The sequence below is a fragment of the Sorex araneus genome, chromosome 6, assembly GCF_027595985.1.
Source record: "Sorex araneus isolate mSorAra2 chromosome 6, mSorAra2.pri, whole genome shotgun sequence".
Lineage (NCBI taxonomy): Eukaryota > Metazoa > Chordata > Mammalia > Eulipotyphla > Soricidae > Sorex > Sorex araneus.
In genome coordinates this window covers 92193979-92217396 of record NC_073307.1, presented here as the reverse complement: position 1 = coordinate 92217396, position 23418 = coordinate 92193979, and the positions used below count along the sequence as shown (strand labels likewise).

At 53.3% G+C, this 23418-nt stretch overlaps 1 protein-coding gene across 3 annotated transcripts in view; it reads right to left on the bottom strand.

Moving 5' to 3' along the window:
- HMGXB4 (HMG-box containing 4) overlaps window positions 1–22344 on the bottom strand; it is a 28238-nt gene extending 5894 nt beyond the window's left edge. Inside the window, exons 1-9 of one of the 3 annotated variants that reach the window (XM_055141502.1) lie at window positions 22262–22344; window positions 16211–16298; window positions 15441–15589; window positions 14930–15011; window positions 13217–14241; window positions 4750–4831; window positions 3711–3775; window positions 2709–2814; window positions 1945–2114 (exon numbers count right to left, since the gene is read on the bottom strand). In XM_055141502.1, the coding sequence (XP_054997477.1) occupies window positions 1945–2114; window positions 2709–2814; window positions 3711–3775; window positions 4750–4831; window positions 13217–14241; window positions 14930–15011; window positions 15441–15589; window positions 16211–16241 (1710 nt within the window). In that variant the 5' untranslated portion in view covers window positions 16242–16298; window positions 22262–22344. Of the gene's footprint in view, window positions 1–1944; window positions 2115–2708; window positions 2815–3710; window positions 3776–4749; window positions 4832–13216; window positions 14242–14710; window positions 14826–14929; window positions 15012–15440; window positions 15590–16210; window positions 16299–20308; window positions 21262–22261 lie in introns of those variants that run through there. The other 2 variants (XM_055141503.1, XM_055141504.1) reach the window with 2 other exon arrangements.
- Window positions 22345–23418: the final 1074 nt, after the last annotated feature.

Genomic DNA, 23418 nt, shown 5'->3' with positions numbered 1-23418 from the left:
TGTGAAGATACTAACACCCACTAAATGCTATTATTTATTTATTTATTTGCTTTTTGGGTCACACCTGGCAATGCACAGGGGTCACTCCTGGCTCTGCACTCAGGAATTACCCCTGGGCGTGCTTAGGGGACCATATGGGATGCTGGGATTTGAACCCGGGTTGGCCGCGTGCAAGGCAAACGCCCTACCCGCTGTGCTATCTCTCCAGCCCCCCAATGCTATTATTTAAAAGAGGTGTACTTTATGGTATGTGCATTTCATCTTAGTAAGAATGTTAAGAATCTTGAAAATTGGTCCCCTTTTTCTGGTCACTGGGGCCATGTAACTCACAGTTCCGATTTACAGGAACTGGCTTGTTTAATTCCCTACTCATGGAGACACTCTATCTTTCCAGTTCAAGGCTAAGATCCCAACGACAGGAAGCCATGGGGAAACTATGCAGCGTTTCTACTCAAGTTCTTGGCCTGGTGCCTAGGGACTCAACAAATCAGCCGGACGGAATAACCTATCAGGGAAAATCTAGAACAAGGAAGGTGAAGAAAAGCAAAAAACAAATTTTTACTTTTACCTTTTTAGGAAGTATAAGGCTGCGAGTATGACAAGCAAGAATCCCAGAAAAATGTTCTGGGAAATTTCTAAGTCCGTTCACATACTTGGGTGCATGTGAAAGTAAATTATTTAGAAGCTGCCTAACTTTTTTAGATGCTGGGCTGAGAATTTACACAGAGTGTCATCTCTCGTGGTCTTTTGACACTTTATTTGTTGAATAATAATGCAGTTTCTGGGGCCAGGGTGACAGCACAGGGGTGAAGGCACCCTTTTCGCAAGCAGCCAGTTCTGGTGAGATCCCGGGCCACATGGTCCCCTGAGCAGTTTCCACGAGTCTCCCTGAAACCCCTGAGCACAGAGCTAGGAGTAGTACCCTAGAGCCAACAAATGTGGCCCAAACCCTACCTCGTCAACCCCCCTAAAAAATTCAGCTTCCAAAGAAAAGTGAAGAGTTACCAGTTTTTGGCTTAAAAAAAAAAAAAACAAAGCAAAACAAAACAAAAATCTTAGTATGATTTCTTTGCTGAAACAAAATACTCTTATGATCCAGTGAAATATGGAAACCCTACAGCATGGAGTTAGCCAAGGAGGGAATAGGATGGGAAACTAAATCTGAATTGGAACACGACCCCTCTGCAGGGTCAGCGGTTCCGAAACGGAAGCTTGAAAGAACCAAGCTCTCCCTTGGGTGCACGGCAATGGAAAATTCGAGTGCAGAATAATGAAGCGAGATCTCCCTTTGCGGCTTATTTTTCAGGCCGAGAACTCTTCATCCCCGCCACAACGGAGTCTGCCTGTTTAAGACCTGGCTGGAAATGCACAGGAGACTCCAAACTCTTCTAAGTAAAAACTGTCAAAACTGTCATGGGGTCTTCACTTATCGAGGAATAAGCCCTGAGCGTGGCTGGGCACGGCCCCCTCCTCCAAAAAACGAGTTGACGCCATTTTCAACTCTTTTTGAGCCACTCTCTCAATCAGATGGAATCAGTATAAACTCTGAAAGTCAGCAGGTGGATCCGAAGCCTCCAGACACGTCTACCAGCAGGAAACCTCTCTATCACTGTGTCCAGAGGACTCCAGCACCAACTCTGCGGGAGGATGGCCTGCAGAGTGAGTGGCAAGATTCGCAGCCTATCAGAAGCCAGAGTACTCCAGCACTAACTCTCTGCGGGAGGCCGGCCTGCAGAGTGAGTGACAGGATTCACAGCCTATCAGAAGCCAGAGTACTCCAGCACGCTCTGTGGGAGGACGGCCTGTAGAGTGAGTGACAGGACTTGCAGCCTATCAGAAGCCGGGGTACTCCAGCACTAATTCTCTGCGGAAGGATGGCCTGCAGAGTGAGTGGCAGGACCCGCAGCCTATCAGAAGCCGAAACCGCAGGCCAGTGGTACTCACCTCTGTTTCCTGCAGGCGGTGGCCAATGAGGCTCAGGGATTCTCCCAACAGCTGGAGGTGAGCAGCGACGTCAATGGGCTCAGTCTCAGGGGCTTTGGCAGGCGAGGCAGGTAACAGCATGGTGGTGGGCGGGGACTTCTTCTGGGGCGAGAGCACCCCTGTGGAAGAGGCTGCGAGGGGGAAAGGGAGAGAAATCGAACTATAGCCCGTAGCATCCAAACCACATCCTTCCGCATACCCCGTTCCCGTGAACTGTATCAGGCACGATGATGGCCTGAGGGGCCACAACTGGCCCGTGACCTATTTTTGTTTTAATATTTGCAAAACGGTAATAGAAGCGATATAGAATAGAGGACCGGCCCAAAACACTGGCTAGCTTTTTTTTTTTTTTTTCCCTCTCAAGTTTTTGTTGTTGTTCATACCCCGCAATGCTCAGGAATTACTTCTGACTCTGCACTCTGAGTAATTCTGGTGGTGCTCGGGGGACCCTATGAGATGCCGGGGACAGAACTTGAGCTGGCTGCGCACAAGGCAAACGCCCTCCCCGCTGTCCCAAGGCTCTGGCCCCTCATGAGCTCTTCACAGAGAACGCCGGCTGACTTCCGCCTCCCACTTCCAAAATTCCTCCCATAGTCAGAGAACGAGACCTGAGCAGAAGATCGGCTTCTTTCTACCTGGGGCTGCCCTCTAGGGCTCCCGGGAAGGGGGTCAGTCACTAGCTCGAGGACGGAGGGAGAGGTGGGGCAGGGATGAGGCGTGACTACCTTTCCCGCGCACGGCGCCCTCAGAGCCGGACGCTTTTCTCTTCACAGTCGTGGCTTCAGCTTTGTTCTGCTTGTGTTGGAGATACTGAGCTTTCTGCTTCCAGATCTGCGGGAGCAGGCCGGGGGGAGGAAAAGAAACTTGAAAAGGACGGGAATGCAAAGAGGAAAGACGGGTAGGAAGAGCGTGGGCGGGGGTGATGGGGGGAGAGCGGACTGGATCGGGGCCTGCCGTGATCACAGCAGTGGCTCAGTCTAGGACACGCAACAGTCCCCGGGGCTCCTGGTCCGCTGGCTCCCAGGATATCCCAAGGGGAGGTCAGAGGTGAAAACCGAGACCAGAGGGCTCAACACTTGGGGGGTGGAGGGCACTGGAAGGAATCCAGGTAGTGGGAACGACTGGTTTAGAATGTTCTGAACAACCGGACTGACGGAATACATGTCTTTCTGATCACGGGCTGGTACTGACCAAAGAGACTCAAGACTGGGCCAAAAAAAAAAAAAAGAAAATCACTGGAGCTGTTTCATCTGGGTGAGCGGCTCCCTGAGGACTGCAAGGGCATCTCCCTTCATGCTGTCCAGTGAGAAGGACAATGTCAATGGCCACTGACACGAGGGCGGCCGCCCCGCCTGACAAGCTTGGCAGCGATGGCTGAGGACGGCCACCTGCCCGCCCTGTCGGCCCCTGCAGTGACCAGCAAGAGGCTGACCACGGGTGACTGCAGACTCCTTCCAGGGACTCTGACTGCGGCCCAAGCCAGGTCGTTGTTGGCTCTATCGCCGTGTTAGTGGGGGAAAGACAGGGGAGGAGAGCCAAGCTCCCTGCAGCCAGACCCCCCACCCCCGAGGGCCGGGGCTGGCACCGGCCCTGCCTCTGTGCCCTGCTAAGCCGCTCCCCCGGGCCCGCTGTGCGGTGTGGTTTGGCTGGCAGTCTGAAGGAGACCGGGATTGGAAAGGCACTCAGCTGTTAAAAAAAAAAAAAGTGTTTGTGAAAGGTGTACTCACCAGTTTGTCCTTTTCCGGGAGCTGCTTCCACACCTCTGCCAATTTTTTACTCAGTTCCCCGAAATCTGAGAGTTAAGGGGGAAAAAAAAGTCAATTCAGGAAGTGTGTAAACTCTGAACCACACGGGAGCCCCGGGAGAGCAAACTGGGCCAAGGGTCCCGCAGACTGGACTGCAGAAGCGCAGCGTGATGGGGCTGGAGAGGTCATAGCAGGCAGGCCGCTTGCCTTGCACTGAGCTGACCTGGGTTCGATCCCCGGCATCCCACATGGCATCCCACACCCCATATCCCCCCAGGCACGGCCGGGAGCGATCCCTGGGCACTGACAGCTGTGCCCCCACCTCCGCACCCCCCAGTAAATAAGCAAAAGCACAAACTGCTACTAGAGAGCCGAAGTGGAGCCTCTCACGGCTCTTGTTTTCCACGGGGAAGGGCGGGCCCTTCAGGAGAGTGTGTCAATTAGGGTCCCAGAAAGCACGTCAGGAATGACACTGACAAAAGACCAGTGACCGCTGCGGAACTCCGGGGGGCTCAGAACCAAAGACTTTGCCCAGAGCACCCCGAAACCGCCCTGCAGGTGGCATGCTGCGGTCCTTGCATTTACTCGGGCTCCCCAGAGTACGCTCTGGCCTTTCTGGTGCCCGACACGGGCCTTCAGTAACCCTGGTGGGAAGGCCGGGGAGAGGGGGTGAGGGTGGGGGGCCCAGCCCGGCCGGCTGCTAAGAGTCGCAGCAGGGACGGGTCCGCTCGCAGCTCTGCCATGGCTCTCTGTGAGACTAACTGGCCTGTGACAGTGCCTTCACTGTAACACCATCCCCGACGGCAGCCGGGCCACCGGGTGCTGCCTGACCACGCCTGACTCGGTTTCCCCACTCCTCAGGGCTGAGAGACAGGGCTGGGAAAGCCTACTTCCTTTCCGGGCAGCCCAGCCTGAGCAGCAGCACCGGGGTCGGGAGGGGACCTGGGCCTTGCGGTGCTGCGGGGCGGGGGGGGACAGGAAGCGGGAGGGAGGAGCCGGGCAGAATTGCGCTGGCTCTTACCGATGCCCGGGTGGTCGGCCACGATGCTCACGCGGTACTCCTTGCAGAACACCTGGTAGGCGGACATGTTCTTCTTCTTGGGCTGGTTGCACAGGAGAAAGGAGAGCAGGGTCAGGCTTCACGGGCGCAGAAACACGTCCTCCCGCGGCCGCCGCCAGCACTCCGACACCAGGTCACTCTCCGCAGTGCCGGGGATGGAACCCCGGCTCCCACGGGAAGGGCCATGGCTCCGCCACCGAGGGACATCCCTAGTCCCAGGAAATTTTTCCTTTTTCTTGGCAGGTGGGACAGGCTCTGGGCCACACCTGGCAGTGATGGGGTGTGTGCGGGTGTGTGGGTGTGTGTGTGTGTGTGTGGCGGGGGGCAGCCCCAGTACTCTCCGGGGAACACGTCATGTGGGGGATTTAGCCCCTGCTCCCACAGACGAGCTCGTGGACAGCTTGCTGACCTATCTCTCCCGCCCCGAGAGCAAAAGCGCAGCTACAGGACAGTGGTTTTGTGAAGCTCTTCCTTCCCCTACACACAGTCCCTAAGCTCAGGTCAGTCTTCTAGCTAGCTCTAAGTTACAGGCCGTTTCTCTCTCCTGGGGCTGGACGGGCCTGGATGGGGGTGAGGGTGGGGTGGGGAATGTCCATTTTCCTCAGTTTTAAAATTAAGAACCTTAGGCCGGAGCAACAGGCTGGAGCGATAGCACAGCGGGGAGGGCGTTTGCCTTGCACGCGGCCGACCTGGGTTCAATTCCTTTGTCCCTCTCGGAGAGCCTGGCAAGCTACTGAGAGTATCTCGCCTGCGTGGCAGAGCCTGGCAAGCTCCCCGTGGCATATTCGATATGCCAAAAACAGGAACAAGTCTCCCCATGGAGACGTTACTGGTGCCCGCTTGAGCAACGGGACGACAGTGCAGTACAGTACAACAGTGCAGGCTCGAGCAGTGGTCCAGCGAGGAGGGCGCTTGCCTGGTAGCCCATCTGGATTCAATCCCCGGCATCCCATAAGGTCCCCCAAGCACCGCCAGGAGTGATCCCTGAGCACCGATGGTGTAGGCCCCCCAGACAATAACAAATAAAAGAGGAACCATGTAATTTCCCCTGAGCCCTAGGCGTGAGAGGCCGTGCGCCAAATCTATGTTCTGCTCATTTTTTTTTTTTTTGCTTTTTGGGTCACACCTGGCCATGCACAGGCATTACTCCTGGCTCTGCACTCAGGAATTACCCCTGGCAGTGCTCAGGGGACCATATGGGATGCTGGGAATCGAACCCGGGTTGGCCGCGTGCAAGGCAAACGCCCTCCCCGCTGTGCTATTGCTCCAGCCCCCCCCCCTTTTTATTTGCTTTCTAATCGCTCATTTTCCAATCCAGGATTCACTATTAGAGTTTGTCGTTATCTTGCTACTCACAGCCTTATGGTTTTATGTGATAAGCAAACACGTGACTGTGAGAGTTGATGTGAGTGAAATCTTTTGCATCGACACGGCTCTGCACCCCTTGGATGGTGATGCTTCACTGTAAAACATCAACTACAAAACAAGACCTGATTTTTGGTGACCGCAAGACAAGCTTGCCTGTGAAGTCAGTTCAGTGAAGAACATATACAGCAAACGGATCTCTTAGAGCCAACTCTGCCACAGGCTCCCTAACAGAAAACTCACACGAGAAAGCATCTGTTGGGGCCGGAGCAATAGCACAGCGGGGAGGGCGTTTGCCTTGCAGGCGGCTGACCCAGGTTCGACTCCCAGCATCCCATAGGGTCCTCCGAGCACTGTCAGGAGTAATTCCTGAGTGCAGAGCCAGGAGTAACCCTGCATTGCCGGGTATTACCCATAAAGGAAAAAGGAAGGAAAACAAACAAATAAGCATCTGTTAAACATATCTGTTTGAGAAGGAAGAAACTCTGAAAAATTGCAGATGACTTTTTTTTTTTTTTTTTTTTGGTTTTTGGGTCACACCTGGCGATGCACAGGGGTTACTCCTGGCTCTGCACTCAGGAATTACTCCTGACAGTGCTCGGAGGACCCTATGGGATGCTGGGAGTCGAACCTGGGTCAGCCGCCTGCAAGGCAAACGCCCCACGCGCTGTGCTATTGCTCCGGCCCCAGATGACTTTTGTCCAACAACTAAGCCACGTAGAACACCAGAGTAATTACAGACACTGGAAGAGACAGCCGACTTCCAGGACTCATGGGCCAGAGAGGAGGAAAAAATGCTGCTTTCTTCTAGAAAGAGACACTACTGGAAAAGGAAAAACAGTCCTCATAAAATACCCATCTATGGCTGGAAGGATGGTACAGTGGGTAGTGCATTTGTCTCGTATGTGCCTGACCTGGATTTGATGCCTGGAGTTGGCATCCCATAGGCTCCTCCAAACACCGCCAGGAGTTAAGGCTGAGCCAGGAGTAACCCTCAACATTGCCAGGGGTGGCCTAAGAACCAACCAACCAACTAACCAACACCCAAGCAAGCCTTTATCTAATAAACTGAGGTGTTTTCAGTAGCGCTTCCTAAAAACTTCATTTGAGGAGCGGGGTGAGAGTACAGCAGTGAGGGTGTTTGCCTTGCATGCAGCTGACCCAGGTTCAATTCCCCGACACCCCATACGGTCTCCCGAGCACTGCCAGGAGCGATCCCCGAGCACAGAGGAAAGTAATCCCTAAGTAGTACTGGGTGTGGTCAAAAACCAATCAAAGCAACTTCATCTGAAAGTATCCAAGTATGAGAATCAGTTCTCCATCTGCACCAAAGCACGTTCCTTCTGTTCCTGCAGTTACCATAATGACACAAACAATGAATGTTGACAATCTACTGGGAATATCTACGTGCATTTATATAAAGTGGGCGTTTTGGGCCAAAAATGAACGAACAGAGTCCTGCCTGGGGGCTTCCGAGCGGCACCATGGTTTGCATTTGCTTAAGTCCCGTCAAACACTTTATTCAGCCAACGTGGTCTGTATTGTTGCTTTCATGAACTAACGACCCTCAAAAGCGAAAGATCTGCCAAGAGTGATGACGATTAAAAAAATCCGTGTGGGTAGAATTTGAGTTTAACTTACAAAGGAAATGTCACGTTGAGGAATGAAAATAATTTTGGAATACCTTTCAAACGGAACTACTATGAGAATGCACTTTTAGAGTTGTCACAAACACAGCTTCAGAAATTTTAAACTCTTCGTTTGGTTTGTTTTGGGGCCACACCTGGCCATGCTCAGGGGTTACGCCTGGCTCTGTGCTCAAGGAATTACTCCTGGTGGTGCTCTGGGGACCATATGGGATGCTGGGGATTGTACCCGGGCCGGCCGTGTGCAAGGCAAATGTCCTACCCGCTGTGCTACCGCTCCGGCTCCTAACCTCCCTTTTCAATTCAGATTCCCCACACGCAGAGCCTTGATGACCCCTGTGAAGTCACTTTGCTTCGTCATGTTCTGTGAGCGTGGCCGTGGCAGCCTACCATGAGCAGTGGCCATGTCCACACTCAATGGACATGTGGAATGTGAGGTGAGGGATGGGGGAGAGTCTTGGGGCCATTTTGGAATTCTCTCCACCCCCAATGACTAGTGTCCACCACTGAGTGAAACGCTTATCCACATTTTACTTAGTGGGAAACTGAAGCAGGAATAAACGCATGCATGCACAAACCTTCTCTCCGAGGTGTGGCAAAAAAAAAAAAAAAAAAAAAACAACCAAAAAACCCAAAATGAAAAAAAAAAAAGGCGCTGGATTTCAAAGTTCATTCTCTTCATTATGTATCCAGAGATGCACTGTTACCCAGTAAACAGATGATCCCACGCGCAGTACATTTATATAATTAGGGAATTATTATTCCCTAATCATTCAAGTTCTTGATGAGAGTTGTGAGAGGGGTCAGCAGGTGGGCTTGAATATTTGACCCTTTGACAAGGTCGGAATTAGACGTTTGGAGTCGGAGTGAATGTCTCACATCCCGGGTTGGGCTGTGTGACCCCTCTGGCTGTGGGCATCCATTTTCTCTCTTGTCTCTCATCCGTCCTAAAGAAAACTTTTAATTTTTAAAAAATAATTTTGTGTAATAAAGAAGTGCAAGGGCCGTCTGATCATGGTGTAAAGGCAGTTTGAATTTTGAGTTAAAGCTGAAGAGAGGGGCTGGAGCGATAGCACAGCGAGTAGCCGTTTGCCTTGCATGCGGCTGACCAGGGTTTGATTCCCAGCATCCCATAGGGTCCCCTGAGCACCGCCAGGAGTGATTCCTGAGTGCAGAGCCAGGAGGAACCCCTGTGCATCGCCAGGTGTGACCCAAAAAGAAAAAAAAAAAAGCTGCAGAGCGCCTTGTGGAATGAAGATGGGTAACCTTTCGCGGTCCTGAAGGGCAGGCCTGAGGAAACACCGAAACTCCCTGCAGATTTACGGCGTGGCTGGCAAACTGTGAAAGCTCTCGACATACACTCCTTCTAACGCCCTCTTAGTACCGACATTGGTTCTGAGCACTTCCGGGAGTGATTCCCGAGAGCAGAGCCAGGATTAAACTCTGAGCATCACTGAGTGTGCTCCTCCTCCCTGCCCGCCCTCAAAGGGGAGATTATCCTGAGCAGACCGGACCTTACAGCTAAGTCCTTAAGAGGGACACAAGGCAACAGCCAACTCTGTCACGCTGTTGAATTTGGATCAAAACGAGCTACAATGAGTATGACAACTTTCTTTTTTTTTTTGACTTTTTGGGTCACACCCGGAGATGCCTGGGGTGACTCCTGGCTCTGCACTCAGGAATTACTCCTGGCAGTGCTTGGGGTTATGGGATGCTGGGGATCGAACCCGGGTTGGCCGTGTGCAAGGCAAACGCCCTCCCTGCTGTATTATAGCTCGTCTCGTTGACAGCTTTCAAGGAACAGGGATGGCTCAGAGCCCGGGTGAGTTTCCAGTACCCAGCTGGAAGATCTCAGCCCGCAGACTCGAAGGTGGGCAGATCCCACGGCCGGGTCTGGTGGGCCACAGAATGAAGGGTCCATGGGGGCTTCCGGACTACGGGGCCACAGGGCAGGAGCGGGCGCTGCTTCAGGGGCGGCTGTCAAGCCACTGTGAGAAAACTACTAGGAGCTCCTTTCTAGTTTCTCTGGACTTTATGAGACCGACGGCGTGGCATCCGCAAAAAGCCAAGATGAGCGTCCTGAAAACAGGAACTTTTGGTGAAGGGCAAGAGGAGATCTTCTGCTCTAACGCCGATCCGGGCCCTTGCTCGCAGGCGTCCACAGAAGAGGGGACGGTCCTGCTTGCAGTATGTCCCCTTGAGACACATTACGGAAGTGAGTGCGGAGTGCTCGACAGTCTTTTTAGCAACCTACTATGCCAAATGCTCTAGCTGTTTCTAACTAAGTTTCATCTTTCTTTTCTTTTTTTTTAAGGCTACACCCATTGGTGCTCAGGGCTTACTCTTGGCGCTGTGCTCGGGGATCACTCCTGGCAGGCTCAGGGGACCACATGGGGGTGGCAAAAATCGAAGCCAGGTCAACCGGGTTCAAGGCAAGCACCCTACTTGCTGTACCATCACTCCAGCCCCTCTCTTCCTTTTCTTCTTTAAATTTTTTTTTTCACAAGATGACAGTACTCAGGGTTCACTCCTCACAGTGCTCAGAGACCCTATACGGTGCCGGGAATCAAGCATGGGTCATCTGCATGCAAGCAAGGCAAGCATCTTACCCACTGTACCACATCTCCAGTCCCAAGACCCCCTTCTTTCAAAACTCCTTTTACACCCTTATTCCTCATGGATTTATGGGCGCAGGCGGTTGACATTCAGGGCTGGTGCGGGGGTGGCCGGGAGGAAGAAGTGAATGGAGCAGAGTAGTGAGGAAAAGAGAGAGGGAAGTACTTATGCACGTGAGAGATAGCACAGGGGGGTGTTTGCCTTGCACAGTTGACCCAGGATGGGGCCCTCAGCACCACATGGTCCGCTGGCCACCGGGAGCAGACCACCCAAACAAAATGAAAAAGAGAAAGAAAAGAGAAAACAGTATTACAAGTGAATCTCAGTGGTAACAACCAGCAAATTCGGCCTCTTCACAAAAAAGCTACTCTTTGGACAACTTGCAACAAGTGAAGGAGCTCCCAGTTACAATGTTGCTATTTTAGGGCCCCTGCCTGCCGCTCAGAGCGCAGGAGGAGGCTGTTCCGCTAACAGCCACACCCAGAGGGCTCTAACTCCTCCCCAGGCCGCCACCTCCTCCTGCAGAATCCGGAGAAGTCGAGCTTCCACTCTCTCCGTGACTCTGACCCAAGACCCTGTTTTATTTCTCTCTTTGGCTTTTTTTGGCCACACCCGCGGTGGTCTAGGTTCACTCCTGGCTCTGAGCTCCAGGATCACTCCTGGAGGTGCTCGGGGAACCACACGAGGTGCCGCGGAGGTTGAAGCTGGGTGGGCCCCGGGCAAGGCAAGCGCCCTTCTGGCCCCAACGCTTTCATATTTTAACCATTCAGCGGAAACCTTGTTGCTGCTGCTGGCCATCCTTGGGGCTTACTCCTGGCTCTGTGCTCAGGGATCACATAGCTGCTGTACTATCTTGCTCCAGACCCTTACGCGGAAATCTCTCTAAAATGTTCCCTATTCTTTGCTCTCTTGAAACAGCGGTGACTAGGGTTGAAATGCTTTTCATATATATATATATATATATATATATATATATATATATATATATTTAAAGTTTATTATTATTTTTTCTTCTTGGGTCACAGCCCGTGATGCTCAGGGGTTACTCCTGGCTCAGCCCGTGGTGCTCAGGGGACCATATGGGATGCAAATATGATATGCAAATGCCCTCCCGCTGTGCCATCACTCCCGCCCCGCCCATCCAGTACTTCATGTTCACACCGAGTCTCAAACTCAGCAGGTAGACTGAGACTTCTTTCCTTTCTCAGGCGATCTCAGTATGTATTTATAGATACCTGGGTATCTATACACAAATAATCTCTTGGAAGGCTCCCTATGAGGGGAAATATAATTTGTATCTCAATTAGACAAAACTGTCATTCCCAAATTCCTAACATAGCTGGTGTTCTCTTTCTTTGAAAGGTTTTCTTCTCGCGGGGCATGAGGGGAGGTTCTGGACCACGACCGGAAATGCTTAGGGCTTACTCCTGGCTCTGTGCTCAGGGACCACACGGGGCAGTGGGACTCGAACCCGGGTTGGCTACATGCAAAATAAGCACTCTATCCGCTGGACTATCTGGACGTGTTGCAGGGGAGGAGTTTCCATCGGAAAGGACATAGCCACACTGCAGGAAGCTCGGCTGCCCGGAACGTTTCTCTAACAGATCCAACCAAGGCAGCTGATTTCTCATTCCCACCTGCCCCCCGGAGTGGGGAGACCCCTAAGGCCTGGAACGATGCTTGGCAGCCCTAAGCATGGGCTGTAGCACCAGAAGGACCGAGCGAGGACATGACAAACATCCCAGGGAGTGGCCAGGAGCTTGTCCCGCTAGCTGGCCTCCTAATTTGGAAGGTCTTCCCTCTCCCAAACGAAGGCAGGAGGGCACCTTTCCTTGTACTGCGGAACTGCCCAGGGCAGAGACGGCCGCTGGGAGAAAGAAACTGGGCACGGATCCTTCTGTGAATTCAAAGCCCCCGTCAAAACAAACCCCTGCCCCCTACCCCCCCGACCACACACCCCTCTGCGTGGCACCAGGGGAGCCCAGCTCCATGAAGGAAGCGCCTGAATAACCAAGGCCGCTCCTGTTTCCATTAGACTTGGCCACTGGTGGCAGTAATAGCTGAAACCCCCCCTCCCACACATCCCCCCTCACCCTGCTTCGGTTCTCAAGGGCACGTTTCTACAGCTCAGAAAAACCCAGGTCACTACTGTCAAGGCAAAACCTGCTTCAGCCCTGACTCCCCTGTGTTGTTGTTATTTTGCCTTTTTTGGGTCACACCCAGTGATGCTCAGGGGTTGCTCCTGGCTCTGCACTCAGGAATCAGTCCTGCCAGTGCTTGGGGGACCCTATGGGATGCTGGGGATCGAACCCGGGTGGGCTGTGTGCAAGGCAAACGCCCTCCCCGCTGGACTCTCGCTCTGCCCCTATCATTATTATCATTATTATTATTATTTTGCTTTTTAGGTCACACCCGGAGATGCACAGGGGTTACTCCTGGTTCTACACTCAGGAATTACTCCTGGCAGTGCTCAGGGGACCATATGGGATGCTGGGATTCAAACCCGGGTCGGCCGCGTGCAAGGCAAACGCCCTACCCGCTGTGCTATCGCTCCAGCCCCCCCCTATCATTATTATTACTTATTTATTTTTGTTTGTTTTTGGGTCACACCCGGCGATGCTCAGGGGTTACTCCTGGCTCATGCACTCAGGAATCAGGGGACCATATGGGATGCTGGGATTCGAACCTGGGTCGGGCAAACGCCCTCCCCGCTGTGCTATCGCTCCAGCCCCTCATTATTATTTTTTAAAAAGGTGTTTTACCAGGAACAAACACCCCTCCCAACTCCCCGGCCCCTTTACCTTCTCTCCTCTCTCCCGATCTCTGTCTCTGTCCTCCTTCTTCTTCTTCTTCTCGCTGTGCCCATCCGTGTGGAGGCTGGGGGGCGGGGGCGGGGGCGGGGGCGGGGGCGGGGGCGGGGCTGGAGGCGGAGGGGCGCTGGGAGGGGGCCCGGGGGTCAGTGCGGCCTCGCCGCCGCCGCCGGCAGCAGAAGCGGCGCCCGCCGTCGCGAGTCCCGAACTCCTCCTGGCCTTGGCGTGCCGCCGCTCGCGGTGCCTGTCCTTGTCCTTCTTCTTTTTGCTCTTCTTGGACTTCTTCTTCTTCTTGATCTCCCGGTACGAGTCATCGATGACCAGCTCGCCGGCCTCGAGCTCGGCGCCCGAGGAAGACGCCGACTCCGCCTGGACGGGGTCGAGCCCCGGGAGGTCCAGGTCGGCGCGGGGGGCGTCCGGGAGGAACGGCGGGGCATCGTCGGGACCGGGCGAGGCGTGCGGGTCCGAGGGCGAGCGGTGCTTCCTGCGGGCCGCCTTCAGGAAGCCGGGCAGCTCGGGTGCCAGGAGCAGCGGGCCGCCGGGCTCGTCCCGGACCGCCTTCTTGGGGGGCTTCTTGGTGGCGGCGGCGGCGGCCTGGGGTGCCGACGGGTAGGGGAAAGGGTCCTCGTCCGTGGGGCCGCCGCCCTTCTCCTGCGGCGAGAGGATCAGCTTCATCTTGAGCCCGTCGGGCTCCCGCAGGGTCAGGGTCTCGGTATTCACGTAGAGGGGCTTCATCTTCTTGGACCGGTGGGCGGCCCCGTCGTCAGGGGGCGGCTCCCCGCCGCTGCTTTTCTTGCGGTGGTGCTCCCGCCGGCTCTCCGAGTGGCCGGGGGCGCCGGGGGGCTTCTCCCCCATCTTCCTGGCCAGCGGCTTGGAGCCCGGGGCCAGCGGGGACGTGATGGCTTTCAAGAGGTCCATGGCTGTGTCGGTGGCGGCAGCGGTGACGGAGGAGGAGGAGGAGGAGGGTGGGCTGGACCTTTTCTTTTTCTTCTGTGATGATTCCAAAGGCGAAAGATCTAGAGACAACCGGGAGAGGTGACGTCCATGTGACAGAAGGCCACTTCCGGCCAACCCAATTTCTCTCTCTCTCTCTCTCTCTCTCTCACCGAAAGCACCCAACTAACGTGAGGAAGAGACTCAGAGACTCGGAGGAAGGCTCTGAGGGGAGGCCGGAGGAGGCGAGGCCCTGTCCCTCTGCCTCTGGAGAGCCGTCCGGCCACGGCAGCCGTTTCCTCTTCGCCGCGTCTTCACAGGCGACCCGGGAGAACCGACCAACCAACCCGGAAGATCGGACGGCTGGGGGGGTTCCCGGCCACAGAGCGGGTGGAGCAGCGGGGGTGGGGGGGTCCGCCTCGCCGGTCACAGCTTAACCTGCTCTCCCGAGGACTGACCCGCAGGGTGGGGGGCCACAGGGCCCGAGACCACACACGGCAGAAGGGGGGAAGCTAGATAACGACGGTCGGAGGGGGAGAAGGAACCTGGTACCTGGTGTATCACCAATGAAGGCTGTGCTCGTATGCTGAATCCTCCAAATTACCAGCCCTCCACCTCTCTCCTCCTCCACACTGGTTTACCGGCACTCAGAACCAGAACCACTGTCCTGTTAAATAGGCCACTGCGTCAGCAACATCTGCAGCCCTCTCCCCTACCCGACTCCAAGAACCAGGGCCGAGCTGCGTCCCGACGGCGCCCGCCCGCCCGTACCTCCATAGTAGTACTCGTCGTCGGGGCAGTGCTTCCGCTTCTTCCGGTAGGCGTCCGTCCCCAGGAAGTAGAACTCGCTCTCCTGCAAGCAAGGACAGAGGACAGCGCCGTGAGCGGGGCACTGGGGCACGGGCCACCTGGGGGACCCGTCTTACTCTTCTCTTTTCCTTTTCTGACTTGGGAAAAACGGGACAAAAACACAGGAGATACTATTGAAACTTTCTTCAAATATTAAAAAAAAAAAAAAAAAAAAAACCCATGGGGGCTGGAGCAATAGCACAGCGGGTAGGGTGTTTGCCTTGCATGCGGCCGACCCGGGTTCGATTCCCAGCATCTCATAGGGTCCCCCGAGCACCGCCAGGGGTAATTCCTGAGTGCATGAGCCAGGAGTAACCCCTGTGCATTGCCAGGTGTGACCCAAAAACAAAACAAAATGAAACAAACAAAAACAAAACCCCAAAAAACCCATGGAATCGCCGTAACTTTCCCTATTCGAGTGTCCAGAAGTTACCTTTAACTTCTTCTTGGAAGAATTCCTGACCTGCGCCGCAATCTCTTCCTCTTCCCGCAGGAAGTCCTTGTAAGAGCGCTTCTTCTCGCGCTGGCTCCGGCCGGCCGCGAGCCCTATGTCCTCCAGGCCGTGGTCCCCATCAAAGCAGTCTGGGTGGTGCGGGGGGTGGGGGAGAGGGAAGGAGAGAGCCCCGTGAGCCGAGCGGTCCCGCACCCCGCCCCGGCGAGGCAGCAGCCCCTCCACTTCCAAGGGCAGAGCGCAGGGCGCGCTCCAGAGTCCACCGCCACACGGGCCCGGGAGCCCCGAGGGGGCGGGGACACTGCTGGAGGACGTGGCTGCAAAGAGAAGGCTCCAACCTGAAGACACAAGGCTTCCACGCTACGCAGAGGCCCCATGTGCGTCCTCGGACTTGGTCTCTTAGCTGTGATTTGGCGGGTGGAGGACCCCGACTCGCAGAGGGACGGCTGCAAAGAATAAGGGTTGGCGTGCTGGGCAGCTCTGCGGGGCCCTCGCGGCCTGCGGTGGGGGGGGGGGGGGGGTGTTGCCCCGAGACGCTACAGACTTAGAAACTGAGGGCTCTCATGTTGGGACCCTGACTTGGTGCTCGTATCCACGGGCCCGGTGTGGGGACGGGGTGAAGGCTGAGTGTCAGGGACCGTCATCGTCTGGGAGTGCAGGCCGGGGTGGCCGGGCCTGGGCTGGAATCCCCACAGGCCGCTGAGGGCCTCGGAGGACACTCGGGAAGGCTTCTCGGGCCGTGGGGGCCGTACCTTCTTTCTTCACGGAGTCATCATAAGCCATGGCGGTCCTGCAGGGCCTTGGGGAGGGTCACTGCGGCCGGCTCCTTCCGTCGCGGGTCTGAGAAACAAAGAAGGAGAACGTTCCGGTCACGTGAAATCACACCGTCCCCGGAAGGGCCGCAAGAAAGAAAGAAAAGGTGCCTTCTTGCTAGCTCTTGGCTCTGTCTGGAAATACACTGGGATTTCAAACCCGCGGGAACGGCACTTAGGTTTGACTAGAATGGACTCGGGAATTCAAGTGGGTGTTCGGAGGAGAACAGAAATACCTCCCCCTCACTCCCTTCGGGAAAATAAGCCACTTCAAAATTAATGAGTATTTCTGAAGTGCCAGTAGGACTGGCAATATCGAAATGGGGTAAAAACAGACACAACTGGGGCTGGAGCGATAGCACAATAGGTAGAGCATTTGCCTCACAATGGGGCTGACCAAGTTTGATTCCCAGTATCCCATATGGTCCCCCGAGCACCGCCAGGAGTAATTCCTGAGTGCAGGAGCCAGGAGTAACCCCTGTGCATCACCGGGTGTGACCCAAAAAGCAAACAACAACAACAACAAAAATAACCCCCCCCAAAAACCAAACAAAAAACAGACACAACATCGGAGGGATGCTTTGACCAGGGCTGCCGACAGAGAGCCAGACAGAGCAGGCTACAGAGAGGCGGGTCAGAGCTCACACTTGAGACCACACAATCCCACCATCTGAACTGAAAACCAAGCGAAATCCAGAATGGTGAGATTTCAGCGGAAAAGATGGAGTTATTGGCTACAAAGATTAGTGCCTGAATTCTGGCATGCGTTTGGCTGTGGGTCTGCTCAGAATTACCCGAGGGTCAAGCCTATAGTTCTTTTCTTGGGTGACCACATGTACTGGTGTCTGTTGCCACGGCCCGGCAAGGGCTGGACAGAGGAGCACGGGCAGGGAGCTGGCCTTGCAGCCACACCAGGTCCGTCATTCCAGAGGGTCCGTCCTCTGAGTACTGCCAGGACTGATCCCCGAGCACAAAATCAGGAGTATGGTCTGCACACACCGGGGTGTGGTCCAAAAGAGAAGATATGGCAAAATGAGGGAAGAATTATCCTTTGCCTGCTGGTGATGAAATCTATGGAACAATTAAGATTTTTTTCACTAACTTTAATTTAAATGATCTAATTCTTGTTTTGACTGTTACTATTCATCCCTTAGCATCAGTTTATATGCCAATTAAAAAAAAACCAAAAAACCTTGACAATGCACTGTCAGGTCAAGCTCAGCAAATACTGAGACCGGGAACTGTCATACATCCCACTTTAGAAAAGTCTTGCCAAGAAATGTAGAAATTTCAAACTAATTATATTAAAAGTGCTTCCACTGGCTACTGAAATACATCAATACATAAAGTCAGATATGTTTGGCTATTTATTTAAATGTTGTTTTCCCTTTACCACTAGAATGGGATTTTTATTTTTTTTTATTTTTATTTTTTTTGGTTTTTGGGTCACACCTGGCGATGCACAGGGGTTACTCCTGGCTCTTCACTCAGGAATTACCCCTGGCGGTACTCAGGGGACCATATGGGATGCTGGGATTAGAACCCGGGTCGGCCGCGTGCAAGGCAAACGCCCTACCGGCTGTGCTATCGCTCCAGCCCCATAGAATGGGATTTTTAAAGAGCTACTTCTTCTATAAGATACTGCCAACCCTTTTACATAGGTATGTCACTTTTGGAAAAAGTGAATTTGATTAACAAGAGAAATAATTATAAATTACGTTTTAAAGTAAAAAGAAAAAAGACTTAATTGCATAGATAAAATACAATGCCCAAAATACACCAAGTTGAAAACATAAAGAGCAGCAGAATGAAGGAAAATAAACTGGCCCAGTTATTAATTTTAGTTTTTTTGTTTGTTTTGGGGCCACACCTGGTGATGCCTGGGGGTTACTCTCAGGGATCACTCCTTTAAAAGTACCCCTGACGCGATGCTCATGGGACCATATGGGATGCTGGAGACTGAACCTGGGTCAGTTGCACGCAAGGTAAATAAATGTCTTATCTACTAAACCATCCCTGCGGCCCGTGGACTGGATTACTTTAATGCTACACAGAACAGCTTGCTCAGAGAGCCTTTTGGTCTCACAGAGAACGGTGGAGAGGTAAGTTCAGCCTCAAATGGAAATCACTGGGGCTGGAGCAATAGCACAGCGGGGAGGGCGTTTGCCTTGCACACGGCCGACCTGGATTCGATTCCCAGCATCCCATAGGGTCCCCTGAGCACCGCCAGGGGTAATTCCTGAGTGCAGAGCCAGGAGGAACCCCTGTGCATCGCCCAGGTGTGAGCCAAAAAGCAAAACAAACAAATAAACAAACAAAAACAACAAAAAACCCAAAATCAAATGGAAACCACCTCCTTCCCTTTCCACCCAGATGGCACTGACTTCAAAAGAGCTGAGAACAGCAGTGGCGGAGGGAACTACATTTGGTCATCTGAAAACAGTATAGTCTCTCCTTGAGGCTGGAGAGACAGTACCGTGGGGAGGGCACCTGCCTTGCGGAGGCCAACCTGGGTTCAATTCCCAGCACCCCAGATGGACCCAGGGCCCCACTAGGAAGGAGGAAGCCCTGAGCACAACTGGGTGTTATCCCCCCATCCCCCAAATTAAAATTTTTTAAGGTACTTTTTTTGTTTTTCTTTGGGGGCCACACCCGGAATTGCTCAGGGCTTGCCCCTGGCTCTGCACTCATGAATCATTCTTGGTGGGGCTAGGGAATCAATCATGTGGGATGCCAGGGATTGAACCCAGGTTGGCTGTGTGTAAGGCAAGCGCCCTATCTGTTGGACTATCTCTCCAGTCCCCCAAAAAAGACCTTTAGAGATAACAATGATATGACTTACAAAAAAAAAAAATTCATCAGGGAATTACAAGTTATGAAAAGGAAAAGCAAATTAAACAAGCCAACACAGAAAACATGTGCTTGTGTTAGCATTATGGATTAAAATTAGGCCTCCACTGTTTAATTTTCATAAAAACATCATTCATTTTATTTAATTTTGCTTTTTTTGGGGGGGTCACACCCGGTGATGCACAGGGGTTCCTCCTGGCTCATGCACTCAGGAATGACTCCTGGTGGTGCTCAGGGGACTCTATGGGGTGCTGGGAATCAAACCTGGGTTTGCTGCGTGCAAGGCAAATGCCCTCCCCGCTGTGCTATCGCTCCAGCCCCAGTCATTCATTTTTAAATAAAATAATTAAATAATCTCTAGTTAAAGGGAAAAAAAACCCCACAGGATTTAAAGGGTGAACCCAAATTACTAAGGAAGTAAGATAGTTAAGAGGTTATAAAAACTAAAACCAGAGACCAGAGAGGTAGTACAATGGGTAGACCATTTGCTTTGTGCATGGCAGACCCAATTTTTATCTCTGGTACCCCATATGGTCCTCTGAATCTACCAGGAGTGATCCCTGAGTGCAGAGTCAGGAGTAAGCCCTGAGCACAGCCATGTATGCCCTCACCCCCTAAAAAAAAAAACACCCTAAAATCAGGAGCCAATGAGATAGCTTAATGGGTATGCAGTCTCTCTTTTTTTTTTCCTTTTTGGGTCACACCTGGCAATGCACAGGGGTTACTCCTGGCTCTGCACTCAGGAATTACTCCTGGCGGTGCTCGGGCGACCATCTGGGATGCTGGGAATCGAATCTGGTTCGGCCTCGTGCAAGGCAAACGCCCTCCCCGCTGTGCTATCACTCCAGTCCCCCTGGGTACAATCTTAATGCTGCACAGTTCCCCAAGTACCACTGGGTGTGACCCTCTTCCTCCCAAATAAAACTTAAGATACAATGGAACACATCACTCTTGTTTGGGCAAACCCAGAATTCTTAGGATCTTTCAAATCAGGCTTTCAAACCCCGACTCTTGGCGCTCGGGGTTAGTTTTGATTGATGGTTTGAAGAGATTAAACCAGATCAAAGAAATCTCCAGCCAGGCGTGGAAGACAGGCAGAGGCGGTGTGACACTGAGAGCAGATCAGATGAGCCTCCCCCACACAACCCCCTGGATAGTCCTTCCTTCCAGGTCTTGACTATCACTCACGATAAACACAGAACCCGAGGCAGGCGGCAGAGTTCGCAGGGTTCAAGGATAGCAAGGATGAAAACAGGTTTGATTTGCACAGTCGGAAAGAGAAGGCTGGGATTGCATGGAGTGTTGGCAAAAGAAAAGCAGGTGCAAAAATCCACTCTGAGGCCTGCGATGTGGGACCAGATGGAATTCAATGTTGTCGGTTTCAAGAGGTGGGAATTTGACCCCGGTGCTTAGCTTGGTGTACCAAGAAAAGGTGACTGCATGCAGAGGGCATCGCTGAACACTGTCCCTGGAGGAAGCGTCATCATCCTGGGAGCACTCAGGTACCATGCGAATTGCTAAAGGGTTTTAGACTTTTCTTGAGGATCTAAGAAAGGGGAAGCGGATCTTCCACTTGCGGAGAAGTCAGAGCAAGTTGTTCGGGCCAGGCGTTCGGGGTGACTGGGGAAAAGAAAGGAGCGGAGAAACGGGAAATCACCAGGATTTGTACTTTGTGACTCTGAAAGTCCACCTCGAAGATAGGAGACGGGGAGTTTTTGGAGGGCGACCTTTCCCCCTGGGGTTAATCTGAGTCCCAGCGGTCACGTAACCAATTTCTTTATCCTAGAAAGTAAACGAGGACAAAAAAAAAAGAGGGGGCTGAAAGCAGCCCCTCCCCGGCTAGGCAGTGAGAAAAATTCTGGACTCTAGGGGCCGGTCCAGGAGGCAGGCTTGTCTCAGATCTCTCTTCCTCCTCTTCTTCCAGGCCGTCCCAGCTCTGGCCACCGCAGGGAAGAGACGATGCGTGTCCAGCGCGGCCAGCTCCGGATTCCATCCTGTCACTTCTATCCCCATTTCATCAGATCTCAGATGGCTGCGTGTGGAAACCCCGTCTCGTCTTGCTCCCAGAACCTATCTAGGAAGCTACTCACAGCCCTGGCACTTGGTGGTGGTGGTGAACCCAGACCTCTACTAGCTGTGCAATCAGGAACCACCGCGAACACACACACACACACACACACACACACACACACACACACACACACACACACACACACACACACACACACACGCTGACAACTCACATCGCCCCATCTCCCCCTCCAAACCTGCAATATGGCATGTACTGTTTTGTTTTTTTTTTTAATGGAGGAGCATTTAATATAATGCTATTTATATATAATAGCATTTAATACAATGCAATTTATTTAGCCATTGATTTAGCTGATTGGATTGGGCATGAACTCCATTGATTAAGCTGATTGAATTGGGCACGAACTCACTGGCCATGGAAATTTTGACAAGCCTTGATCCAATTAACAGGCTGGCCCCCGGATTCGTGGTGGTCCCTTCCCCCGCCGCCTCCCAACTTTTTTTTTTTTTTTTTAATATTCTACAACCAGAGAATTGACACATCCCAACATCCTAGCCACCTTTGGCCGCCCCTCTCCAAGAAGGGCGAAGAGAGAGACGCGGGGAGATGGGTGCTTCCCCCCCTTCTTCTTGCAAGGTCTAAACTAAAATGCTCCCCTCCCCTCTCCCAGCAAAAAATTAAAAAAAGAAAAAAAAAGCTGCGGGGGGATTCACCAAAAAAAAAAAAAAATTAGAGGAGGGAGGTGGGGGTCCTGGGCGCAGAGGCGGCGCCCCCCCGCCGGCGGCCGGGAGGGGCGGCGCGCGCGGAGGGTCCCGGCGCGGTGACAGCGCGCGGCCGACGCCCCCTCCCGGCCCGCCGCTTTCCCGCCTTCCCCGTTTGAACGGCCCGCGCCCGCCTCCGCCCCGCGGCCCGCGCCCGCCCGCAGCCCGGCCCGGCCGCGCGCGCTACGCGAGGCCCCGGCTCGGCGGCCGGCCTAGGCCGCGGGGCCCCGGGGGGCGGCCCCGGCGCCGTGTCGCGCGGCCCCGGCGGCGGGGGGCGGCGCGGCGGGGCGGGCGCGGCGGCGGGCGCGGGGTCCCGCCCGGCCTCGCGGGGGCCCCGCTCGCCGCTACCTTCACTCGGCCCGTCCGGATCCCGCCTCGGCGCCGCCGACCGCCGCCATCTTGGAGCAGGAGCGCGGAGCGGCCGCGGCCAGGCCGCCTCAGCCGAGCGCCGAGCGCCGCCGCCGCGAGCGCCGAGCGCATCGATGCAGGCCGCGCCCGCGCATCTCTCTCTCCGAGCATCTCCGCGGCCGCCGCTCCTCCCCTGCATCCTTCCCTGGGTACCAAACTTTGTCACCTACGGAAAAAGGCGCCTAGAGGCTTCGTTTTTATGCCTAAGATGGTCCCAGGAGCAGGTCGGATGCGAGGTAGCCGAGTAGTCTAAATCTTTTGGGTGCTCTTTTCAAATAAATGCTATTTTCCCGCCAGGTATTTTTAGTTCATTTTTATATTATTATAAAAGGAGCATGATTTATGAAACTGCTATTTCCCTTCCAGGTATTTTAAAATTTATTTTATATTATTATAAAAGGAGTATGATTTTATATTATTATAAAAAGAGTATGATTTGGAGCCGAAGCGATAGTACAGCAGGTAGGGCGTTTGCCTTGCACGCGTCTGACTCGGGTTTGATTCCTGGCATACCATAGGATCCCCCAAGCACCTCCAGGAGTAATTCCTGAGTGCAGAACCAGGTGTAACCCCTGAACAACGCTGGGTGTGATCCAAAAAGGGAAAAAAAGGAATATGATTTTATATTATTATACAACTGCTATTTTCATTCCAGGTATTTTAAATTTATTTTTATATTTTTATAAACGGAATATGATTTTATTAAAATATCTTAATACAGTGTTGGAAATTTTGGGTTTTTTTGGGGGGGTCACACCCGGTGACTTCTGGCTCTGTACTCGGGAATTACTCCTGGCAGTACTCAGGGGATCATCTGGGAAGCTGGAGATTGAACCTGGGTTGGCAGCATGCAAGGCAAATGAACACTCTTCCTGCTGTGCTATCTTCTCTGCTCCAGTGTTGGAAGATCTTAAAATCTTCTACTCTAAACCAAGGCAAGCAATGTAAACGAACTGTGTTGTTTGTTTGTTTTGCTTTTTGGGTCACACCCAACGATGCACAGGGTTTACTCCTGGCTCATGCACTCAGGAATTACTCCTGACCGTGCTTGAGGGACCATATGGGATGCTGGGAATCGAACCCAGGTCAGCCACATG